Consider the following 18,569-nt stretch of genomic DNA (forward strand, 5'->3'; position numbering starts at 1 on the left):
GAAATCTTTCATCAAAATAATACCAAACACATTCTTATTGACCATGGTTTTAAATCATCAATTATAATCTTTTACATAAAAAAAAAGTCATTTAATTGATTACATGATTATAAATATTTTAAGAAAGATCTGTTTTTATTGTTATTTTTAACAAAAGCACTCTTTTAACCTTAAATCCTTCAAAATTTCCGTAAAAACTAAACAAGTGAAAATAGTTGTTAAAAAAAGTAAAAACAAGAAAGTTAATAAAATAATGTAAAATAGATAAAAGGATGTGAATATTTATTAATTATGATTCAAAGTCAAATTAAGACGATGAAACTTGAAATTGAGATGATAAATATTATCAGTGATGAAAATATCGGTAATTACGAATATATTGATATTTTGATTTTACATATATATTGAATGTATATTGACGGATATTTTTTTTAAAAAATATCGATATATCTAAAATTGATCAAAATTCATGGAAATATAAGAAAAACCCCGTAAAAATATAATTAGAAGTATAATAGATATTTTAAAATTATTTTGTTAAATAATTTGATATATGCATGATATAATTTATCATATGTAATAATAATATCGTACACATTGATAAAAATTATGAATTTTATAAGTGTATGTTTATTATTAAATTACATAAAATATTATTTCATAATAATATTGTATTTTTCGACTATAAGTCTGTAATATATCTAATTTAAAAATATATTTAACATCAAAATTTTGATCTATTTAATTCAATTATATTAAATGATATAAAATAAATGGTGATATATGTACAGTTGTGATATTTAATAATAATGTTTATAACTTGAAAACATATTTTATGCATATGCATCTAATTTGGATGTATTTAATGACATAAAAAATAATGATAATTTGTATAAGTATTTTTTATTTTAAAATTTTGATAATTTTATTCAAAAATTAATATTTATTTATATGTAATTATTATATAAAAGTCATAATAACCAAAATTAATTTATTTATACTAAATTTATTCTGATTAATTTATAATTATATATATAACATTTATTTAAACAAAAACATAGTTGGTTGGCTGGTGTTGTTGGGTGATTGTGAGTGTGAGGTTGGGGGTTCAAATCCTTTTCCATCTGGTGTTTGGATTGTCGATGTGGGTGTATTGAAGAAGTGGAGTACTCATAGCGTGCAACACCAGCTAGTTGGATTGGGCCAACAGAAGAGTTTTGGGGAAAAATTGGAATCCCACATCGACAATCCATGACACCAAAAAGGTGTATTGGAGAAGTGGAGTACTCATAGGCATGCACTGCCAGGCTAGTTGGGTTGGGCCAACAGAAGAGTTTTGGGGTAACGTGGTAATGTGGCACCGAACTATCAACATTTTCATTTGGATATCACAATATTATTATATTTATCGACATTTTCATCCTGGATGTTACAATATTATTATATTTTTTATATTTTTACTAATAATATTTCACTTGAAAGTAATTATTATATTTCATTATATCTCGTCATTTTCATCTTGGATATCAATATTATTATATTTTTCATATTTTTACTAATAATATTTCACTTGAAAGTAATTATTTTTTAAATCAAATATTTTTAAAATAAATATGCCTATTTGATCAGTATTTTTGTTAATTATAGATATATTAAAATATTTTATTATACTGTTAAAATAGTTTTTTTTAATCACACATCGAGAAAATAAAATAAAATGTAATGAATAAATATAAGGTAATTATTTGTAAATAAAAATTAATACCTAATAAAATAATATAATTGATCAATTATTTTATTAATTATAGTCATATTATTTAAAAGAAAACTAATTAATAGAGAAAAGAAAATAAAAAAGAATAATCAATATATACAATTGGATAAGAAAATAAAATGTAAAAAATAAAAACGTTTCCACACCAAACACGACTTTAAAGCAAATAAGGAGAACAAGTAAAATAAAATTGATTTGGGATTTATCTTGAAAGGGTTGATTTCAAATACCATTCGAAGAAAATTTAGAAGTTTTCCAACTAAGAAAACGAGTGAGAAAGCATTTTCCAGAGAAATGCGTGACACGTGCCAATTGTCGGTGAGCTGTTTCCATTCACAGTGGGGTCCACACGCCCCTCCAAAACTACTATATATAAGATTCACCCCCTTCACTATTTCTATCAAGAAACACTCGGGCTTCTCTCTTGCTTTATTTTTCTCTTTTTAGTTCATAACTGGTGTGCGCTTCTGTATCCTTCGCTAATGGCGCAAGTTAGCATCGTCAGAGCCTTGATGCTCGTCTTCGTGGTCGCGATCTTCTCCGCGGCCGCTACAGTTTCCGCGCAGGATGTTTCTCCGGCGTCGGCTCCGTCTCCAGACGCCGGATCAGCGTTCTCTGTACCTTTCCCCTACGCTGTGATTGCCTCCTCTCTCATCTTGTCTCTTTTCGCTCTCTTGAAGCCTTGAGTCACGATCTATAATTCATTTTCAGATTGCATCGCTACTAGATGATCTTGCAGAGTCATTGTATCGAATTCCTTATTTTTTATTTATTTATCACATATAAATGAATAAATTTATATTTCGTGTGTTAGATTTGGATAGCTTGATTTATCTGACATTTTTCATTCGGGAAAAAAAAAACCAAGGTAGGGAGAAACAGGAGGAAGCAGTATTTGTATGTCCTACTCCTATCTACAGAAAAAGAAAGAAAAATTGCATATGAATAATTTTAATTCTGGTATCAAAATCAATGAATGTTATAAAACTATTAAGTTTTAGGGAGATATTGTGTATGTAGACTAGGATGGCCTTTCAATTTTTAGGATTTCATTCCTAACACGTTTTTAAATGACCGGTAAAATCAAGATGAATGAATATAACATCGACAAATATTAACATTTGTCGCAAATCTCTCTATGCGGCTAAAGCACATTAACCATGCTATCATATTATTTTAATATTTTTATTTCCTTAATGGAGCCCCTACCCATGCCATTCTCTTCCCCTTCCTCCCCTTTCTCTATTTTAAGTTATATGTGTGAACGAATAAAAATCTTGCTGTTCTCGTTTATCGTCATTTAATCGTTCTCCTATGATATCATAATATACATATACATACACATATTATTAAATAATTTTTGAAAATGTACATAAATAATTCAAAATCCAAAATTATTTCATCCCTTTTATAAATAAACAAAATAATAAAATTTAAATACATTGATATTTATAATATTCTTAATTCGTAAGATAAAACAATTATTTAAAAGTAAAATAAAATTTTATGATACTAAGGTATACATTTTTTCAATAAACTTTATTCTTTAGTTTTTATAATCCAATGTTGATTAAAATTGAAGTTTGCTTCATTTTCTATAAATTTATTATTTTGATAAATATTTTAGATTTGTTAAATTCAAATCGGGGTAAGTGTTGCTTGAATTTTTTATTTTTTACTTTCAATTTAGAATGATTATGTGATATAATTTTTATTTTAAATATAAAAAATAATATATATTTCATATTATTTTTTATTCGTTTCATAAATTAAATATAAATATAATATAATATAACATATGATATGCTATAAAAAGAAGATTAAGATGTAAATAACTAAAATTAAAGTTAATATACAAATAAATGTGATAATTAAATATTATTTTAATAAAATAAGAACTTATAAAAGGAAGATCTAAGTTAGAAAGGAAACAAACTCTCTTAACAATTCCTTTTTTATAATTGATTTATAACCAAACACAACAACCATTCCTTTCATATCTTATATAAAGCATTAATTTATTCCTTTGCTTTCCATGGGCTAGATATTGTTTCGACGTGATGATCTAAAGTTATTAAGCTATTTGACATTATTCTAGAACTTAAAAAAAAAAAAAAGTGAAAAAATCTAAATATTTTTATTATAAAATGTTATTCATTGAAATAAATATTTTAAAAACTAATTTCACTAAATAATAGTTGAAAACGAAGATAGGAATTCCAAATATGATAAAATTGTTATCCAATTAGTCCTATATGTACACAAGGAAACGGAGAAGTTTTTACTTCTAATTTTGTTTTCTATAAATTCTAGCCGGACTTTTCTTAATGACTAGTATTCTTGAGACTTGGAGAATCAATTGAGAAAACTCCACCACATATATTATTTAGAAAGGTATTTTTAATTTTACTTATGCCTTATAACAAATAACATAATATTAAAATAAAATTATCTTACGAAATATAGTAAAATAAAACTAAACAATTTTAAAAACTATTAGAATTATTTATTTATTTACTATTATTCTCTTTCTTTTTAGGAGTGATGGTAATTTAATATTTTCCTTTTTCTATTTCCTTTCATTCGTTTATTTAAATTCTATTTTGTATTGTATCTATTCTGAAGGGTTTTTTTTCTTTGAATCGTTTTGGATTTCAATGTTTGATTTGATGGAAGTTCATCTGCAATTTGTATGTTTGTTTCTTTTTTCTCTCTTTCAAATTTTTTAAAATTTCACAAAAACTATACAAGCAGCTCCTAATGTTTTTTTCTTCTTCTTTTCTTAGATACATACATAGCAACAAAAGTCAATGGAAAAAGAAAGATCAAAAATTATGAAATCATCTGGTATGGTGGGAGAGAAGTTGCAGAGCTCATGGTCTGATATTCCAGTGGAACTTGCAAGTTTGATACTATCTCATATGCCTTACAAAGATCATGTTGCTTTCCGTGCTACATGTAAGTCATGGAGTTCTGTCATTGCTTTCCACGGACAACATCGATCACCCCTTCTCCTTCTCTTACAAGGAGATCAATATCGCCTATTCAATCCCATATACAGCACTTACCGCATGCCCATCCAACAACCTCCAACCCTGAAAATCTTATGTTCCAATTTTGGTTGGTTACTAATGGGAGCATCCTTAGCCTCTGATCCAAGTATTTTTTTCTACAATCTTTTCACAAACGTGAGAATTGATCTTCCTAATTTACCACCAAATCTTTTACACAACACGAAATTTAGTTTCTCCTCTTCACCAACATCTTCAGATTGTTTTGTTGTTGGAGTGACGGTCATATATATATATGCTCACGTTGGCGTGATTAAGCTGGGAGAGAACGATTGGACTGTTGTGGATAAGATTGACTTCACTACATTTGTTAAGCCTTTTTTAATGTCGGAATGCAATCCAGTTTTGCATAATGGGCAATGCTTTTGCTTGGATATTGATGGAAAGGTGGTAATGTTTGATCCCAATGATCCAAAAGCTACTTGGAGAATTTGTGGAAAGTCATTTTCGCGTAAGTCAAGAACTCGCCGAGCTTTCATGGTTGAGAGTGATGGAGAGTTGCTAGCGGTTGCAGTCAATGGTGAAGAAGGACGGATTTGCGTTTACAAACTTCATTCCTCTAAAATGGAATGGATAACTGTGTCAGATTTGGGTAGTAAGATATTGTATCTTAGTTATAATGGATCATGGGCAGATACAACAAGTTTTAAAGGGATGGGTAACAAGATCTATTTTCCAAAGTTTCAAGGCAACCGCTTGGTGTTCTACTCTCTTGATACCAGAAATTACCATTCCTATGGAGATGAGTTTTGGAGCAAGAATGCATATAATTTATCAGAATCAGTGTATTCCACATGGATTAAACCCATGTTTTGAATTATTGTATAGTTTTGATTATTAAATAACTGTGATTATATCATTGAAAGTTACATAATCTAATCTATTTTCCACAGTGGATTTTGACTGTTTCTTGGAATAAGTTTCAATTTTTTGTGCATTCTGGTTTAGTTTGTTTTCTTTGGCTTCAATTTGGTTTAATTTCATGAAAAAAGGTTTTCCATTCTTTTTTTTTTTTCAAAAAAAAAAGAAATCTCTTTTAAAAAATTAAATGTGCATTATTATTATTATTATTATTATTATTAAATTTGTATATTGATTTAGCAATTATTAATTTATTTTTGTGTGTCAACCCACCACAATCATAAGAATTGCTCATTAAGACCATGTTTGGGTCTCGAAAAATATGAAGAAAAAAAATAAAAAATAGGTTTAAAGTCAATAATTTTTTTTTTATATATCACTTCAAAAAATTTTCACTTATTTAATTATTCTATATAAAGATTAAATAATTTAAAAATATATCAATTTCTTAATAATTTTAATTATATTTGAAAATATACTTTCCATACTCATTCCTCATTCTCATAAATCAAACATATCACTAAGGTAATGATGGATATTTTAAGATTTTAGGGATTTTAAGTTTTAAAATTATAAATATTGGGAGTTTGGTATATTTAATCCCTTCCTATTAAATAATACCCACCTTAGCTATGTAATTTTTCAAAAACCATATCACGGGTATTTTGGTTCAAACAATATCTATATATAATCGTTAAGATCATTATTATCTCTAGCCCTTTAATATAATCATTTCAAAACAATTTAAATAAATAAATATTATATATGTATATATATATATAATTTTAAAATTAATTTATGTTTCCATATATTTATTATTATATTAATTCAATATTATATATAAAAGTCTAAATTGTTTGTATACTTTTTTTTTTTAAAAGAAAAAATTGTCAAGTAATTTTATTAATATCCACCTATTGCTTAAATCCTTTTAAGTAATTATAAAACCTTTAAAAAATCATTATTTTAAATAAAAAATAAGAGTTAGATACAGATAAATAAATAATATCTAAACTAAAAACACAAAGATGTGAAATAATTGAATACTCTTTAAAAATGGAAACAAAACAAACTCATAAAAGGAAACAAATTCCTCTAGTAATTTTTTTCTATTTTGAGTTACAAACAAGTACAAAAGGTGGAACAAAAGACATTCCACAATTACATCAGCCATCTCTATATATTTACTAGTCTCCAATAAAATTGCATACTTGTAAAAAAAAAAAAAGTAAAGAGTGTTGAATTAGTCTCGTTCATTCTCTAAAAGGTCAATTTCCAGCTTCATTCAATTTGGTTTTTTTCCTTTGAAAGGTCAGTTTCTAACTTATTTCATTTTTTTTTTTCAATAATCAATATTGTTTCCACTTTGTGATTTAAAGGTATAAAATATAAATAAATAAGTTTAATGTGAGTGATTTTAAGTTCTTTTTCCCCTTTTGTTTTGCTTATTAGGGCTATGTTTGGTTCCTAAAAAATATACGGAAAAACACAAGAGAAAAAAAATTAAAAGAATAAATAAATAAAAAAGTGAAGAAAAATAAAAATTAGATTTTAATATGAGTGATTTTAAGGTTTTTTTTTCCTTGTTATGTTTGGTTCATGAAAAATATAAGGAAAAACACAAGAGAAAATAAATAAAAATGATAAGTAGAAGAAAAGGAAAAAGTGAAAGAAAAATAAAAAATTAGATTTAAAATTAATAAATTATTTTTATATATTATTTCAAATTTATTTTACTTACATGAACTCTTTTTAAAATTGCATAAATTTCTAATTATTTAAATTGTATTTTGTTTTTCTTTGATATTTTCAAATATTATAATCAAATATGGGAAAATAATTTTCATTACTATTTTCCAAAAACTAAACATGACATGAAGGTTTCAATATATGATTATAGTTGACAGATCATAGGATTTTAGGAAGCATCAATAGGGTTTTTTTTCCTCCTAATAATTATAGATATTTTGAAAAATATCTCCACGATTTTGTGATAGAAAAAAAAAGTATAATATAAAGTATTAATAAAATTTAATAAGATGAATCATTTTTTAAAATAATGGAATAATTTCCTTGACAAATTTTTTGCCTTGTCCAATTATAATTTTAACTTTTTATCTTTCATAAAACATATTAATAATCACTCTTTATGTAACATGTCATACTCAAATATTTCAAAAAAATAATAATGCAATTGAGAATATATATTATATTCTGGTACATAATGTTTTAGTAGATTACCATTTACTATTATAATAGTTTAAACCTTCTCGAAGTTTTTTTTTTCTTTAAATAGTGTTTTAGGTACTTTCTTATTATAAGAAATTGATTTTATTTTTCAAATTTTGTTTTTGTTGTTTTCAGGATGGAAAATGCAAATACAAAAAATTTACAAAATAGTTATTTAAGGCCTCCTCCCATCTCTCAGTCACATCCTTGGCTTATTTTTTGTCACGGAAAGAATAAACAAAGGCAAACCTTCTTTAGTGTCTCTGAAGGTCGTTATTATGTCAAGGTGATTCCCGAGATGCGAAATAAAATCATATGCTGTTCTCGCAATGGATGGTTGTTACTGAAGGATTTGGATTCACAGGATTGTTTTTTTATAAATCTTCGTACAATGGAGAAGATTCAACTCCCACAAATAAGCCTAAAGATAATATCCTGCATTCCATCATGGTTGCCTCCAACTAATAATAATAGTTGTCTTTTCGTCTTTTGTGAGGGTAATTTTCTTCTTATGTGGCTGAATGGTGACACTGAATTTGAGGTAAAAGATATTGAATTGGAAGATGAAGGCGATGTGTTAGGTGAAGTAATTCTTTTCAAAGGAGCCATTTATGGTTTAACATATTATGGTATGAAGCTTGTAATGGCAGATAATTACGTAGGCTCGTCGATGCAATTTAGAAATTCAATCATCAAAGAGAGTTTGGAATCTAAACGACGCTCGTCTTTATGTTATACAACTTATATGTTCCAATCCTGCAATGAACTCATGGTACTTAATCAAATTGATTCACATCCATGTGTTACGTGTACCAGGGCTTTATGTTTTGAAATTTTTCGAGCAGATTTTACGAAAGGAACATGGGAAGAAGTGAACAACATTGGCAACAGGACAATATTTCTATCTTCATTTTCAAATGAAAACACAAATAAATGTTGTTTCATTACTGAGAATGAGGTCGGAAGTGGAATTAAGAGTAATTCCATCTACTTTTCTAAAAGGCGACATCTTTATGTTTATGACTTAGAAGATCGAAGTATTTCAATATCTCTACCGTGTCCTATTGTAAGTAGACGTCATTCTTTTCAATGTTGGGTTGAATTTTGATATTCTTTTCAATGTTGGATTGAATTTTGATTTTTGAGGATATTATATTTATAGTGGAATTAAAATTAATTCTATGAATTTTGATTTTTGAGGATACAATATTCATAGTGGGATTAAAATTAATTCTATCAATTTTTTGAAATGGGACATGTTAATGACTTAGAAGATCAAAGTATTTCAGCTTCAATCGCTACTAGATGATCTTGCAGAGTCATTGTATCGAATTCCTTATTTTTTATTTATTTTGAATTCTGGTATCAAAATCAATGAATGTTATAAAACTATTAAGTTTTAGGAAGATATTGTGCATGTAGACTAGGATGACCTTTCAATTTTTAGGATTTCATTCCTAACACGTTTTTAAATGATCGGTAAAATCAAGATGAATGAATATAACATTAATATTTGTCGCAAATCTCTCTATAAGTGCAATATTTTTTATATAATTAATTATAAAAGAAAGAAATAATAAAAAATCTAAAAAATAGATTTAAAATCAATAATTTATTTAAATTATTTTAACTCAATATCAAATTTACTAGTAAAAAATGAAACAATATTTTAAAATAATAATAGTGTTTTAGTAAAATAAAATAATTAATAATGTTATATATTTAATATTTTAAAAATTTAAAAATAAATAAAATAAGTATTTTTATATAAAATAACCAAATATCATTTTTAAAATATCTAATTGAGTTTGATTTATTGCCCAACTTTAATGGAATAGACACATCCCACGACCACCCTAAAGACGAAGTTTGGGTCGCGACGTAAGAAATAGGAATAATATAAGTTGCATTCCTAATTTTTCTTATTTGATTATTTAAATTAATGAGAAATTTTTTTTATTAGTTTTAGGCTTTTAGCTTACCATTTTTAATATTTTATAAGAATATGCACATGTCAGGTTGGGGTTTGGTAAGTCTGGTGACCGATCAACAGCTGTTAGTGTTGAGGTGGGGTCTACGCTTCCGTCTTCAACCACACTACGCATTCCACCCTCCCTGAGACACCTCCCCACACTACTCCCCTTCGTCTCCTCTTCGTCCTGTCTGGTTCGTAGATCATGTAGGAATCTAAACGAAAATCCCAAAATTTTAAAAAATATAATATTTATAAAATTATTGCTAAATCTACAATATTTTCAAAAATTCGAATTAATAATTATCTTTTATCAAACAACTTGAATTAAAATTTGAAATTATCTTTTGAAAAAGATAATTTTCATATTTAAACTGAAATTATGTTTCCAAAAGATAACCTTCAATTGTTATTAAAAAAAATAATGTTTCAACATTGGAGAGTTTACCGTCACTGCTCTACCACCAAGCCATGGATCACATTCTTCGTATCCCTCTCCAAAGCTATTTTTACCTCTCATCTTTTCTCTTCTCTGTTCCCTTGAATCACTGAGTATGTATAGAGATTTACTTTGCTGTTATCTCCTCTCTCACTTTTCTCTTCTCTGTTCCCTTGAATCACTGAGTATGCATAGAGATTTACTTTGGATTTTACCTCCTCTCTCACTTTTCTCTTCTCGCCCTCTTGAATTAGTGAGTACCCATAGAAATTTTCTTTGTTGCTGACTCCTCTCTTCTCTTTTCGCCCTCTCGAAAGAGTGGGTATGCACTATACTATGCATAGAGTTTTACTTTGTTGTTGCCTCCCCTCTCTCGACTCTCATCTTCCCTTCTTGCTCTCTTGAATCACTGGGTATTCACTATTCACAGATATTTACACTGTCGGATCGTATTGAATTTATTCTTCCTTATTTAATAAACAATAAAACATGAACAGTTAATGTTAGTATGGTTAAATTAAAAGGCCCCTCAAAATCCGATTTTGAAATTTAATCTTCCACCATTTTTTTGACATCATTTAAATAAAAATATCCTCATTATTTTCTTCTAAAATAACCATTTTTTTTTAAAATCTACATATAAATACTTAAAATAGAAAATGATATTTATATCAAAAATAAATTATTTTTCCAGAAATAACATGAGAAAGGATTAAATTTTTGATTTTGGGGATTATTTCATCACTTTTAACCAAATATTTCTAAAATCATTTCTTTTTTGCTGCCTTTTTTTCCTTTTTTTTTTTTTTTTTTTTTTTTTTTTTACGAATATTTATACAAATTTTAGTTTTTTGTTACACGTACAAATGGTGTAAAAGGCCTCAGACCACATTTCTTTCCGATTTCGTGTAGGGTTGAGTAAATATTTCAGGAAGGAGTCCCCTTGGATTCTTGAACGTCCAACTCATGCTCTGCTACCATGATGCATGAGTCAGCTTCCAGAGCTGAGGCTGAGCTTTTATCCTTCAACAATGATTCTTTTGGTGAACTTAGCATCTCTGTTGAGCACTGAACGTCGGGTGTAATTCCAACCTGGTCTATGTCGTGTAATGCTGGTGATAAATACTTGGCAACTGTCACAAACAGAGCTGATCCATCATGGAGCTCTGTAACACTCTGTGCCAATTATGATGATAAAACAATTAAAACCATGACAGAAATGGCAAGAAAAGAACAGCCACTACCACAAACACCCAGTTTCTAGTGAACTTCTGGAGGTCTGGTTGATGACTATAAACTGAAGAGAAATCTTTAGTATATCATGACTGAGACTACCTGAATTTTCCCTTTCCCAAAGGTTTTATGCCCGACAAGAATAGCTCTACCATTGTCATGCAGTGCCCCAGCCAGAATCTCACTTGCACTTGCACTGCCCTCATTCACCTGTTTCAGCAAGGGGAAAAAAATGGCAGTAGAAACCATTTCAGAGCCATTCTATGAAACCCATGTTTTAGCCGTGCAACTTATTGAAAAAAAAAAATGCAGAGCCACTTTTATTACTTGTAATTGAAATAAAAATAGTGACAGTACGCTGCTGAAGGGTCCGGAACTTACAAGCACGACAAGTGGATCATGTGTTATTGCATGCCCATCGATCATGTTAATGGGTAGCATATTCCCATCCCGATCAATGGTGTTCACCAAAGTTTCATCGCCATCTAGCCATATTTGGGCAACATCAAGTCCAACTTTTACCAAACCACCCTATTATATGATTTGAAAGAAAAAGACAAACGGGATGAATGCAAAAAATGTTAGATGGATAGTCAATGAACTTTCAGAAAGAAATTCCATCAATTCAAGCATTGTGGAGCTACCGGATTGTTCCTCAAATCCAGTATGTATGAGCATACATCCTGAGCCTCCATTTCATGAATGCAATTTTCCATTTCAGCTGCAGCTGTCTGTCAAGAAAGAACAGCAATGGCTGGATTCATAAGAAAATATAAAAGTATGACAAGCATTCAGCTGGTAAGGGACTGAATTATTGTAATTCAATATATAATTGCAAAAATGAGAAAGAATTGCATCTGTCCATGGCCAAGAGATGAGTTAAAGCAACAATTACCTGAGAAAAGGCTGACAGCTTTACATATCCTAATTTTGATACATGGCCATCTGGGGTTTTATGGGGGATGATAGCACTGGATATGGGGGAAAGCTTAATAAAATCACGGGATAGTTTGACCTTCAAGAAGATGGACATGCTCCGTGTCAGCTCATCATAGACTATTATGAAGTGAGAATCAAACAAAGACTCGTAAGCATATTAATGCAGGACACTGCCATCCATTATTTATTTAAGAAGGCTTCTTCTTATGGAATCACGAAGACAGCGATTGCATTCTGTCATAAACCACTACCAACCAATGGATATGTGATGAATAAATACCTCTCTGAAACCAGAGTCACTTCCCCAATCTGTTCCCTGGATAAGAGAACAGTAAATCAGTTAGGAAATTCATATTTATAGAGAAGATGACATATCAGCACAAAAACCTAAAAGAAAAGAAATACTTTTTCCCTAAAAAACAAGGGCACTGTCCATTAGAGAACCGTATCAGACATCAAGTGTTAGATACTTGTCCATGCCACCAAAATCACTCAAAATCAGTGGCTAGAGAGAGGAATATTACACTGTGAAGTTTTACTGTAACAGTTGTTCCAACACGCCCTCGAAGCTTCTGTGCTGCTGTTTCATCATCAGTACCATCAAGTCTCTCTCCTGAAGCCCACAAACAACATTCAAGATGACTTGTGTGAGTCCTTGTTATGAACCTTTAAGGTCATATTTTGACCTTGTACAGAACAAAGGAACAAGAAAGGAAAATCCTGAAAAACTACTTTGAAAAAAAATCTTTCTCAAGCTATTTTCAGCATTCGTAATTCCTTTCCCTCATTCTCCTTTTTAATTGGAATGGAGCCTGAAGGATAAAGGATGATTAATTATGTGATCAAGATATTACATATGGATTAATACTCATTTTCAGCTTGGTAATTAACAAGGTCAAAAGCTTGAGTTATACCATTAATCTCAATCAACTCATCTCCTTCATGTATGCCAGCACGAGCTGCAGGGCTGCCCTCTATGCAAGACAAAACAATCTGCAATCACAACAAAGAAAATTGATACTATAATGCATGAATATGTAACATATTACATATTAAATATGGCATTTGACGCCATCATAGAAGCATATGCAATCATTTTATGAATGGTTTGCATAATTAACACCACATGCTTGACTTTATCCTACAGCTTAAGGAGTAAATAACTTGAAAAATGGTAGAACAATAGACTATTAATATTCTTCAAATCACTGACATGATTTGTTAGCTCTCTTCTCTGATATGGAAGCATAATCGATGAGCACATAAGGATTGGTTTGGCAATATTTTAGTTTTCAAAATAAAGTTTTTAAGAACTGTTTCTTAAAACAGTTTCTAATTGATTTGAAAAAAAAAATTATTTAGAAACTCAAATATAGAAAAATGAAGGTAGTATGCACTTACGTACAATATGAAAATTCCCAAAGTATTCTCCATATTTTTAGTTGTTTGTCAAAAAACATAAAATAAAAAACCTGAAAACACCTCAAAGTGGTTTTAAAAAATAACCTAGTTTCACAACAAATTCTTTAAAAATTATTTCGATAAAAATATTTGTCAAAATGGTTTCTCAATTAGAAATCTGTTTTCTGCAAAAGTTTTGTACACTTATGTATAATGCAAAATTCCTTAAGTATTCTCCATATTTTTAATTGTTTCTTAAAAAACTTGAAAAAAAAAAAGAATAAAAAAACCCTTCAAATTCTTTGAAAACAATTTTCAGTGAAAAAAATTGTCAAACATGTTCTTTTCAATCAATAAATCGTTTTCTGTTTTAAAGAATATAAAATTATTTTCAAAAACATTTTTTGAGATAGGCCCTAAGTTTCCTAGCAATGAAAGTGCAAAACAACTCATGCTTAAAGTGTATCCATACAAGAAGATAGCCCCACAATTCTCAGGTGAAGGTTAAAGGCTAATTAATGGCTGAGGGTTCTGACCTTCTTGCTGCCATTTATTTCCATTATATTAATCTCAGTAGGAAGTTCTTTTTGTTTCTGTAATCTTTACTATTTCACTAGCTTAACATCAAAGGTATACACAAGTAAATTGTAGGCTTTCTCCTACTTATGCAACCAACAAAATATATTAGTTACCATTTCACAAATTTTCTGTTCTTTGTCTATAGTTCCTCCACAAATTACTGTATTTAAGGTAGAAACCCAATTCTATTCTTTTCATATATTGCAACAACTACCATTCATCACAATAGTTTCTTTTCCTTTTCACCCCTGCCTTAATTTCTAATAAAGAGCTGTAATATGTACATGCAGGAGTTTGACGAATAAAGGCATACATGACGAGTAGCAATTAGTTCAAGTAACTCAACAACTCAAGCAACAGATCACATAAAGGAAGCTGGACTCCAATATACCTAAATATGAGCAGCTTGGGAGATCAGATATAAGGGAATATAGAGACGAAGAATTCACTAACCAAATGGCCAGTTCTGGGCTCGGCATTGATAAAAATCCCGACCCCTTGCAAATTCCCGTCACTTCCAATTCTAAAATTTTGGTATTCCTGTGGGTAAATAAGCAAGAAAAAAAATATTGTTCAAAACACTTCTATATAGATGAGGCAAGCCTGACTAATTTAAGAGGGATGAAAGAGTCTTATATCGATATTCATGAAGAGAGTTACTTCTTCTTAGTATAATAAATTGAAAGACCTTTGGACTAATAATTCGTGTGAAGGGGTCTCCAAGAGTAGAAAGCATTCCACTAATTTTGCTGTAGGCTGCATCCGCCGTTCTCAGGGGAAACATTTCCACCATTGTCTGTTGTAATTTCAGATCCCAGTCTACAATTTCATAGTTCCCGTCAAATCCGTGTTGATGAAAAATGATAATAATAATTGTTCCTCACTTCCGAGAGATCCGTACCTTGATGATTAAAAGTTGGATCTATGAAGGTTTCTCTAATCAAACCCCAAGTCTCAACCAGAGTCCTCTGAACTGTATTCACCTGGCAAAATGCATCCAGTTGAACTCAGCAAACAAATCACAAAAACAACACAACTCAAAGGAGAAACACGATCAAACACATCACCTCACGAGCGCGAGACACCGGAAAAGCCACAGTCAGAGACTCAGCAAGCGCCGGAGAGTCGCAGCAAACCGAAAACATGGCGGCCGCCGCCGCCGCAACGCCGAACAGTCCTCTTCCGATGGACCTTCTCCAATCACTGTCAAAATTAACCAAATCCCGATCATTCAACTGCACCTTGCACTGCGTTGCTACAGTCTTATACGAAGAAAAACATGGGAATGATAGAGTCCAGGCTTTGCATTTTCTGCTTTTTCTCCGATGATTGAAGGTGGAAAATGGAGATAAAAGGGAAGGGAGTGAGTTTGGATTTGAGAATTTGGTGGAAATCGGAGAGAGTGATTCCATCGTTTAAGGGAGAATGGCTCCGTGAGCAGAGAAGAAGAAGAAGAGGAAGAAGAGGCGTGTATAGATTCTGAGTGGGGTCCATTTGAATCTGTGTGAGTTGTGGCTGTGAGATGCTTTGCGTTTGTGAGTATCTCACTCAACAATGCCCGGAGCCGCTCTTGTGCTTACACGTGGATTTTGTTCTCAGCAATGAGAATCCCACACTCCTCTGTTTTGACTCCCGAAGACACTGGAATTCAGCCTTGTAGTGTAAATGGGCTGTACTGGGCTCGGACCTGTCTCTGCCCAGCTTAGGCGGGCCTCGTATGAATTTGAAGATCATTTTAATAGGCATTCGTTCTTCTCCTCGAAATTTAACCGCAGAAATTTGGGTTGGGATATACAAGGCTTTAAACCGAGGCAAGGATTGTCCTCACCCAAGCATTAGCAAGTACCGAAGTGGGTTTATCCCCGTATCCAAACAAGCTCTGGAACATCCTCGATCTCACTCACTCCTCCAATCCCAAATCGATTAAACCCTAGAGATCCAATCCCCAAAGGCATTTCGATATTCAACTTCTACAAACAATCTGCAAAAATCCACATTTGCCAAAATTTCTAGGGTATCGCTTTGATCGCATTCAAGTCTCCAAATTTCGACATCAATGGACGATGATTCTGGGTCGCTCCGTCGAATGTCGACCAGAACCAGAAAAGTGGCCTCCAGAATGGCCGCCGCCCTTGCCAGCACCGATAATCGAAACCAGGTTCGGCACAACATCAAACTCTTTTATTTTTTGGTTCCCTCCATTTCTAATATGAATAGTCAACGAGAATATGTTGTTTTAGGCAGCTCTTGCACGGCTGGAAGCGCTGGAGAATGACAATGCGGGAATGGAGACGATAGATGTTAATGATGATGAGGATGCTTCTCTTGACGATGATGATGAAGGTCAAATTTCCTATTATTCAAGTATATTTTTGGTGTTGATTTTGCTGTTTTATTTTTATTTTGCTTTCAAGATGGAAGTTAATCGATCAGGAAGTTGATGGGTGACCTCCAAACTGTGTAGACCGCAATGCCATGAATTGAAGTAGATGCATATGAACATGGTCAGTACTTTCAGTGAAAAAATGGCATTTAACCATGGGTATTAAGATGGGGATTATGGTTTTTTGGTCCAGTTCGAGCTTTCAGTGATAGACTGTTAGTGAATAACAAACAATTCAATTTCACTGATAAATTTAGTTTCTGGTGGGTGATGTTTCTTCAAAAGTTGCTGTATATGCATCGTATGAAGGAGAGTCAACACCATAGATACAAGGATCTTTATATCATATAATCCATTCAAGCATCTTGTTCCGAACTTATATTTTTCTTGGCTGGAAATTTCTGATACAAGTTGATTGAGATTTCACACTTGGGTTTTAAATCAGAACACAAAATCAATATTCAGTCTTTCTAATGGAAAGATCAAATTCTTTTTCATTCTTTCAGATGGCTTCTTTTGGATAGTTGATTAAGAAAATGGATAGCTTTGATGGGATTTGTTGCATAATTTAACTTCAGTTTCAAGGTTTTAAGAAAAGCCATGAATCTGAATTCTAACAATGTAGAACTTCGGCTGTACAGAGGAATTAAGAAAGGGGAAAGAACCCGACAATTGTACTCAGAACAAGTTATTTTCCATCTCTCTCACCTGGTCCTTGTGTTATAGACAGTGAATTGCCGCCTGCTCAATCTTGTTGATGAAAGTCAGTTATCATTTTTTTTCTTCTATTTCCCATTTCAGGGTATGCACAAAAGAGGCAATCCAAGGGCACAAAACGAACGACCCGGCAGGCAAAAGCTCTCGAGAATGCCAGGAAGGCCCCAAGAACATTCCTTGAACTGGTACATGAGGTAGGTAACAAGCAGCAAAAGCTGGTTATACCCTTTTACATTCAATTCTGATATCTCCCATTGATACTCTTGCAAAACCAGGCCAACCTTGAATCTTTGCCTCCCCATGTTCCCTCCTATTTGAGAGCAGCAGTAGGACCTCCAAGCTCCACCTCCCGGCGCCATTTCTGCACCGTCTGTGGATTCGCTGCCAACTATACATGTGTGAGGTGTGGGACACGCTTCTGTTCAACCCGGTGCCAGAACATACACAATGATACACGTTGCCTAAAATTTGTTGCCTGATCCTTGGCTCAACCTCCTCCGAATTTGCAAAATACTTGTAACAGTCAGAATTAAAATTTTAAATTGTGTATATGGATTGCTCCAATGCTTTTTTGATCCATGGGTAGTTGTGATCGATCCGGGTAGTTTGTATGGAGGGATTTGGAGTCTCGTTTGATTTGGGATTTAGAGCAAGTTTGAATGATTTCAAGAGGAATAGAAATACTTACTAATGTTTAGAAGCATTTACTAATAAAAATTAGAAATTTGATAAGTGATTTTTTTTAAAAAAATAAAAAATTTTAAAAATTAATATTTCAACCAAAGTGTATATAGATATATATTATTTAACAAAAAAATAAACACAATTTTAGTCTTGGTTTAACCCATAAGCCCAGCTAAAAAAATCTATAATTTAAAATTTATTATAAATTAATGGTAAATTAATGTGAGAAATATTAATGGTAAAATTAATTTTATCAAAATGACAAGTATCATCCTCAAAATATTTAA

The 18,569-nt window shown here is 30.9% G+C and overlaps 3 protein-coding genes across 3 annotated transcripts; 2 read left to right on the forward strand and 1 right to left on the reverse strand.

The window, feature by feature from the left end:
* Positions 1–4,440: 4,440 nt before the first annotated feature.
* On the forward strand, positions 4,441–5,737 carry LOC117921278 (F-box protein At3g56470-like). The gene is made up of 2 exons (XM_034839130.1): positions 4,441–4,464; positions 4,561–5,737. The coding sequence occupies exon 2, from the start codon at positions 4,585–4,587 to the stop codon at positions 5,659–5,661; it is 1,077 nt and encodes a 358-aa protein (XP_034695021.1). The 5' UTR covers positions 4,441–4,464; positions 4,561–4,584; the 3' UTR covers positions 5,662–5,737.
* A 5,418-nt stretch (positions 5,738–11,155) lies between these two features.
* Positions 11,156–15,949, reverse strand: LOC117920924 (carboxyl-terminal-processing peptidase 3, chloroplastic). The gene is made up of 12 exons (XM_034838626.1): positions 15,566–15,949; positions 15,400–15,481; positions 15,187–15,317; positions 14,952–15,038; positions 13,433–13,511; positions 13,043–13,131; positions 12,799–12,834; positions 12,475–12,594; positions 12,224–12,310; positions 11,961–12,110; positions 11,682–11,789; positions 11,156–11,522 (listed from the first exon to the last, which is right to left on the reverse strand). The coding sequence occupies exons 1-12, from the start codon at positions 15,908–15,910 to the stop codon at positions 11,274–11,276; spliced, it is 1,563 nt and encodes a 520-aa protein (XP_034694517.1). The 5' UTR covers positions 15,911–15,949; the 3' UTR covers positions 11,156–11,273.
* A 605-nt stretch (positions 15,950–16,554) lies between these two features.
* On the forward strand, positions 16,555–18,236 carry LOC117920925 (SWR1 complex subunit 6). The gene is made up of 4 exons (XM_034838627.1): positions 16,555–16,656; positions 16,739–16,841; positions 17,683–17,792; positions 17,874–18,236. The coding sequence occupies exons 1-4, from the start codon at positions 16,555–16,557 to the stop codon at positions 18,075–18,077; spliced, it is 519 nt and encodes a 172-aa protein (XP_034694518.1). The 3' UTR covers positions 18,078–18,236.
* The last annotated feature ends 333 nt before the right edge of the window (positions 18,237–18,569 follow it).

This window comes from Vitis riparia, chromosome 8 (assembly GCF_004353265.1).
Source record: "Vitis riparia cultivar Riparia Gloire de Montpellier isolate 1030 chromosome 8, EGFV_Vit.rip_1.0, whole genome shotgun sequence".
In the NCBI taxonomy this organism is placed as follows: domain Eukaryota; kingdom Viridiplantae; phylum Streptophyta; class Magnoliopsida; order Vitales; family Vitaceae; genus Vitis; species Vitis riparia.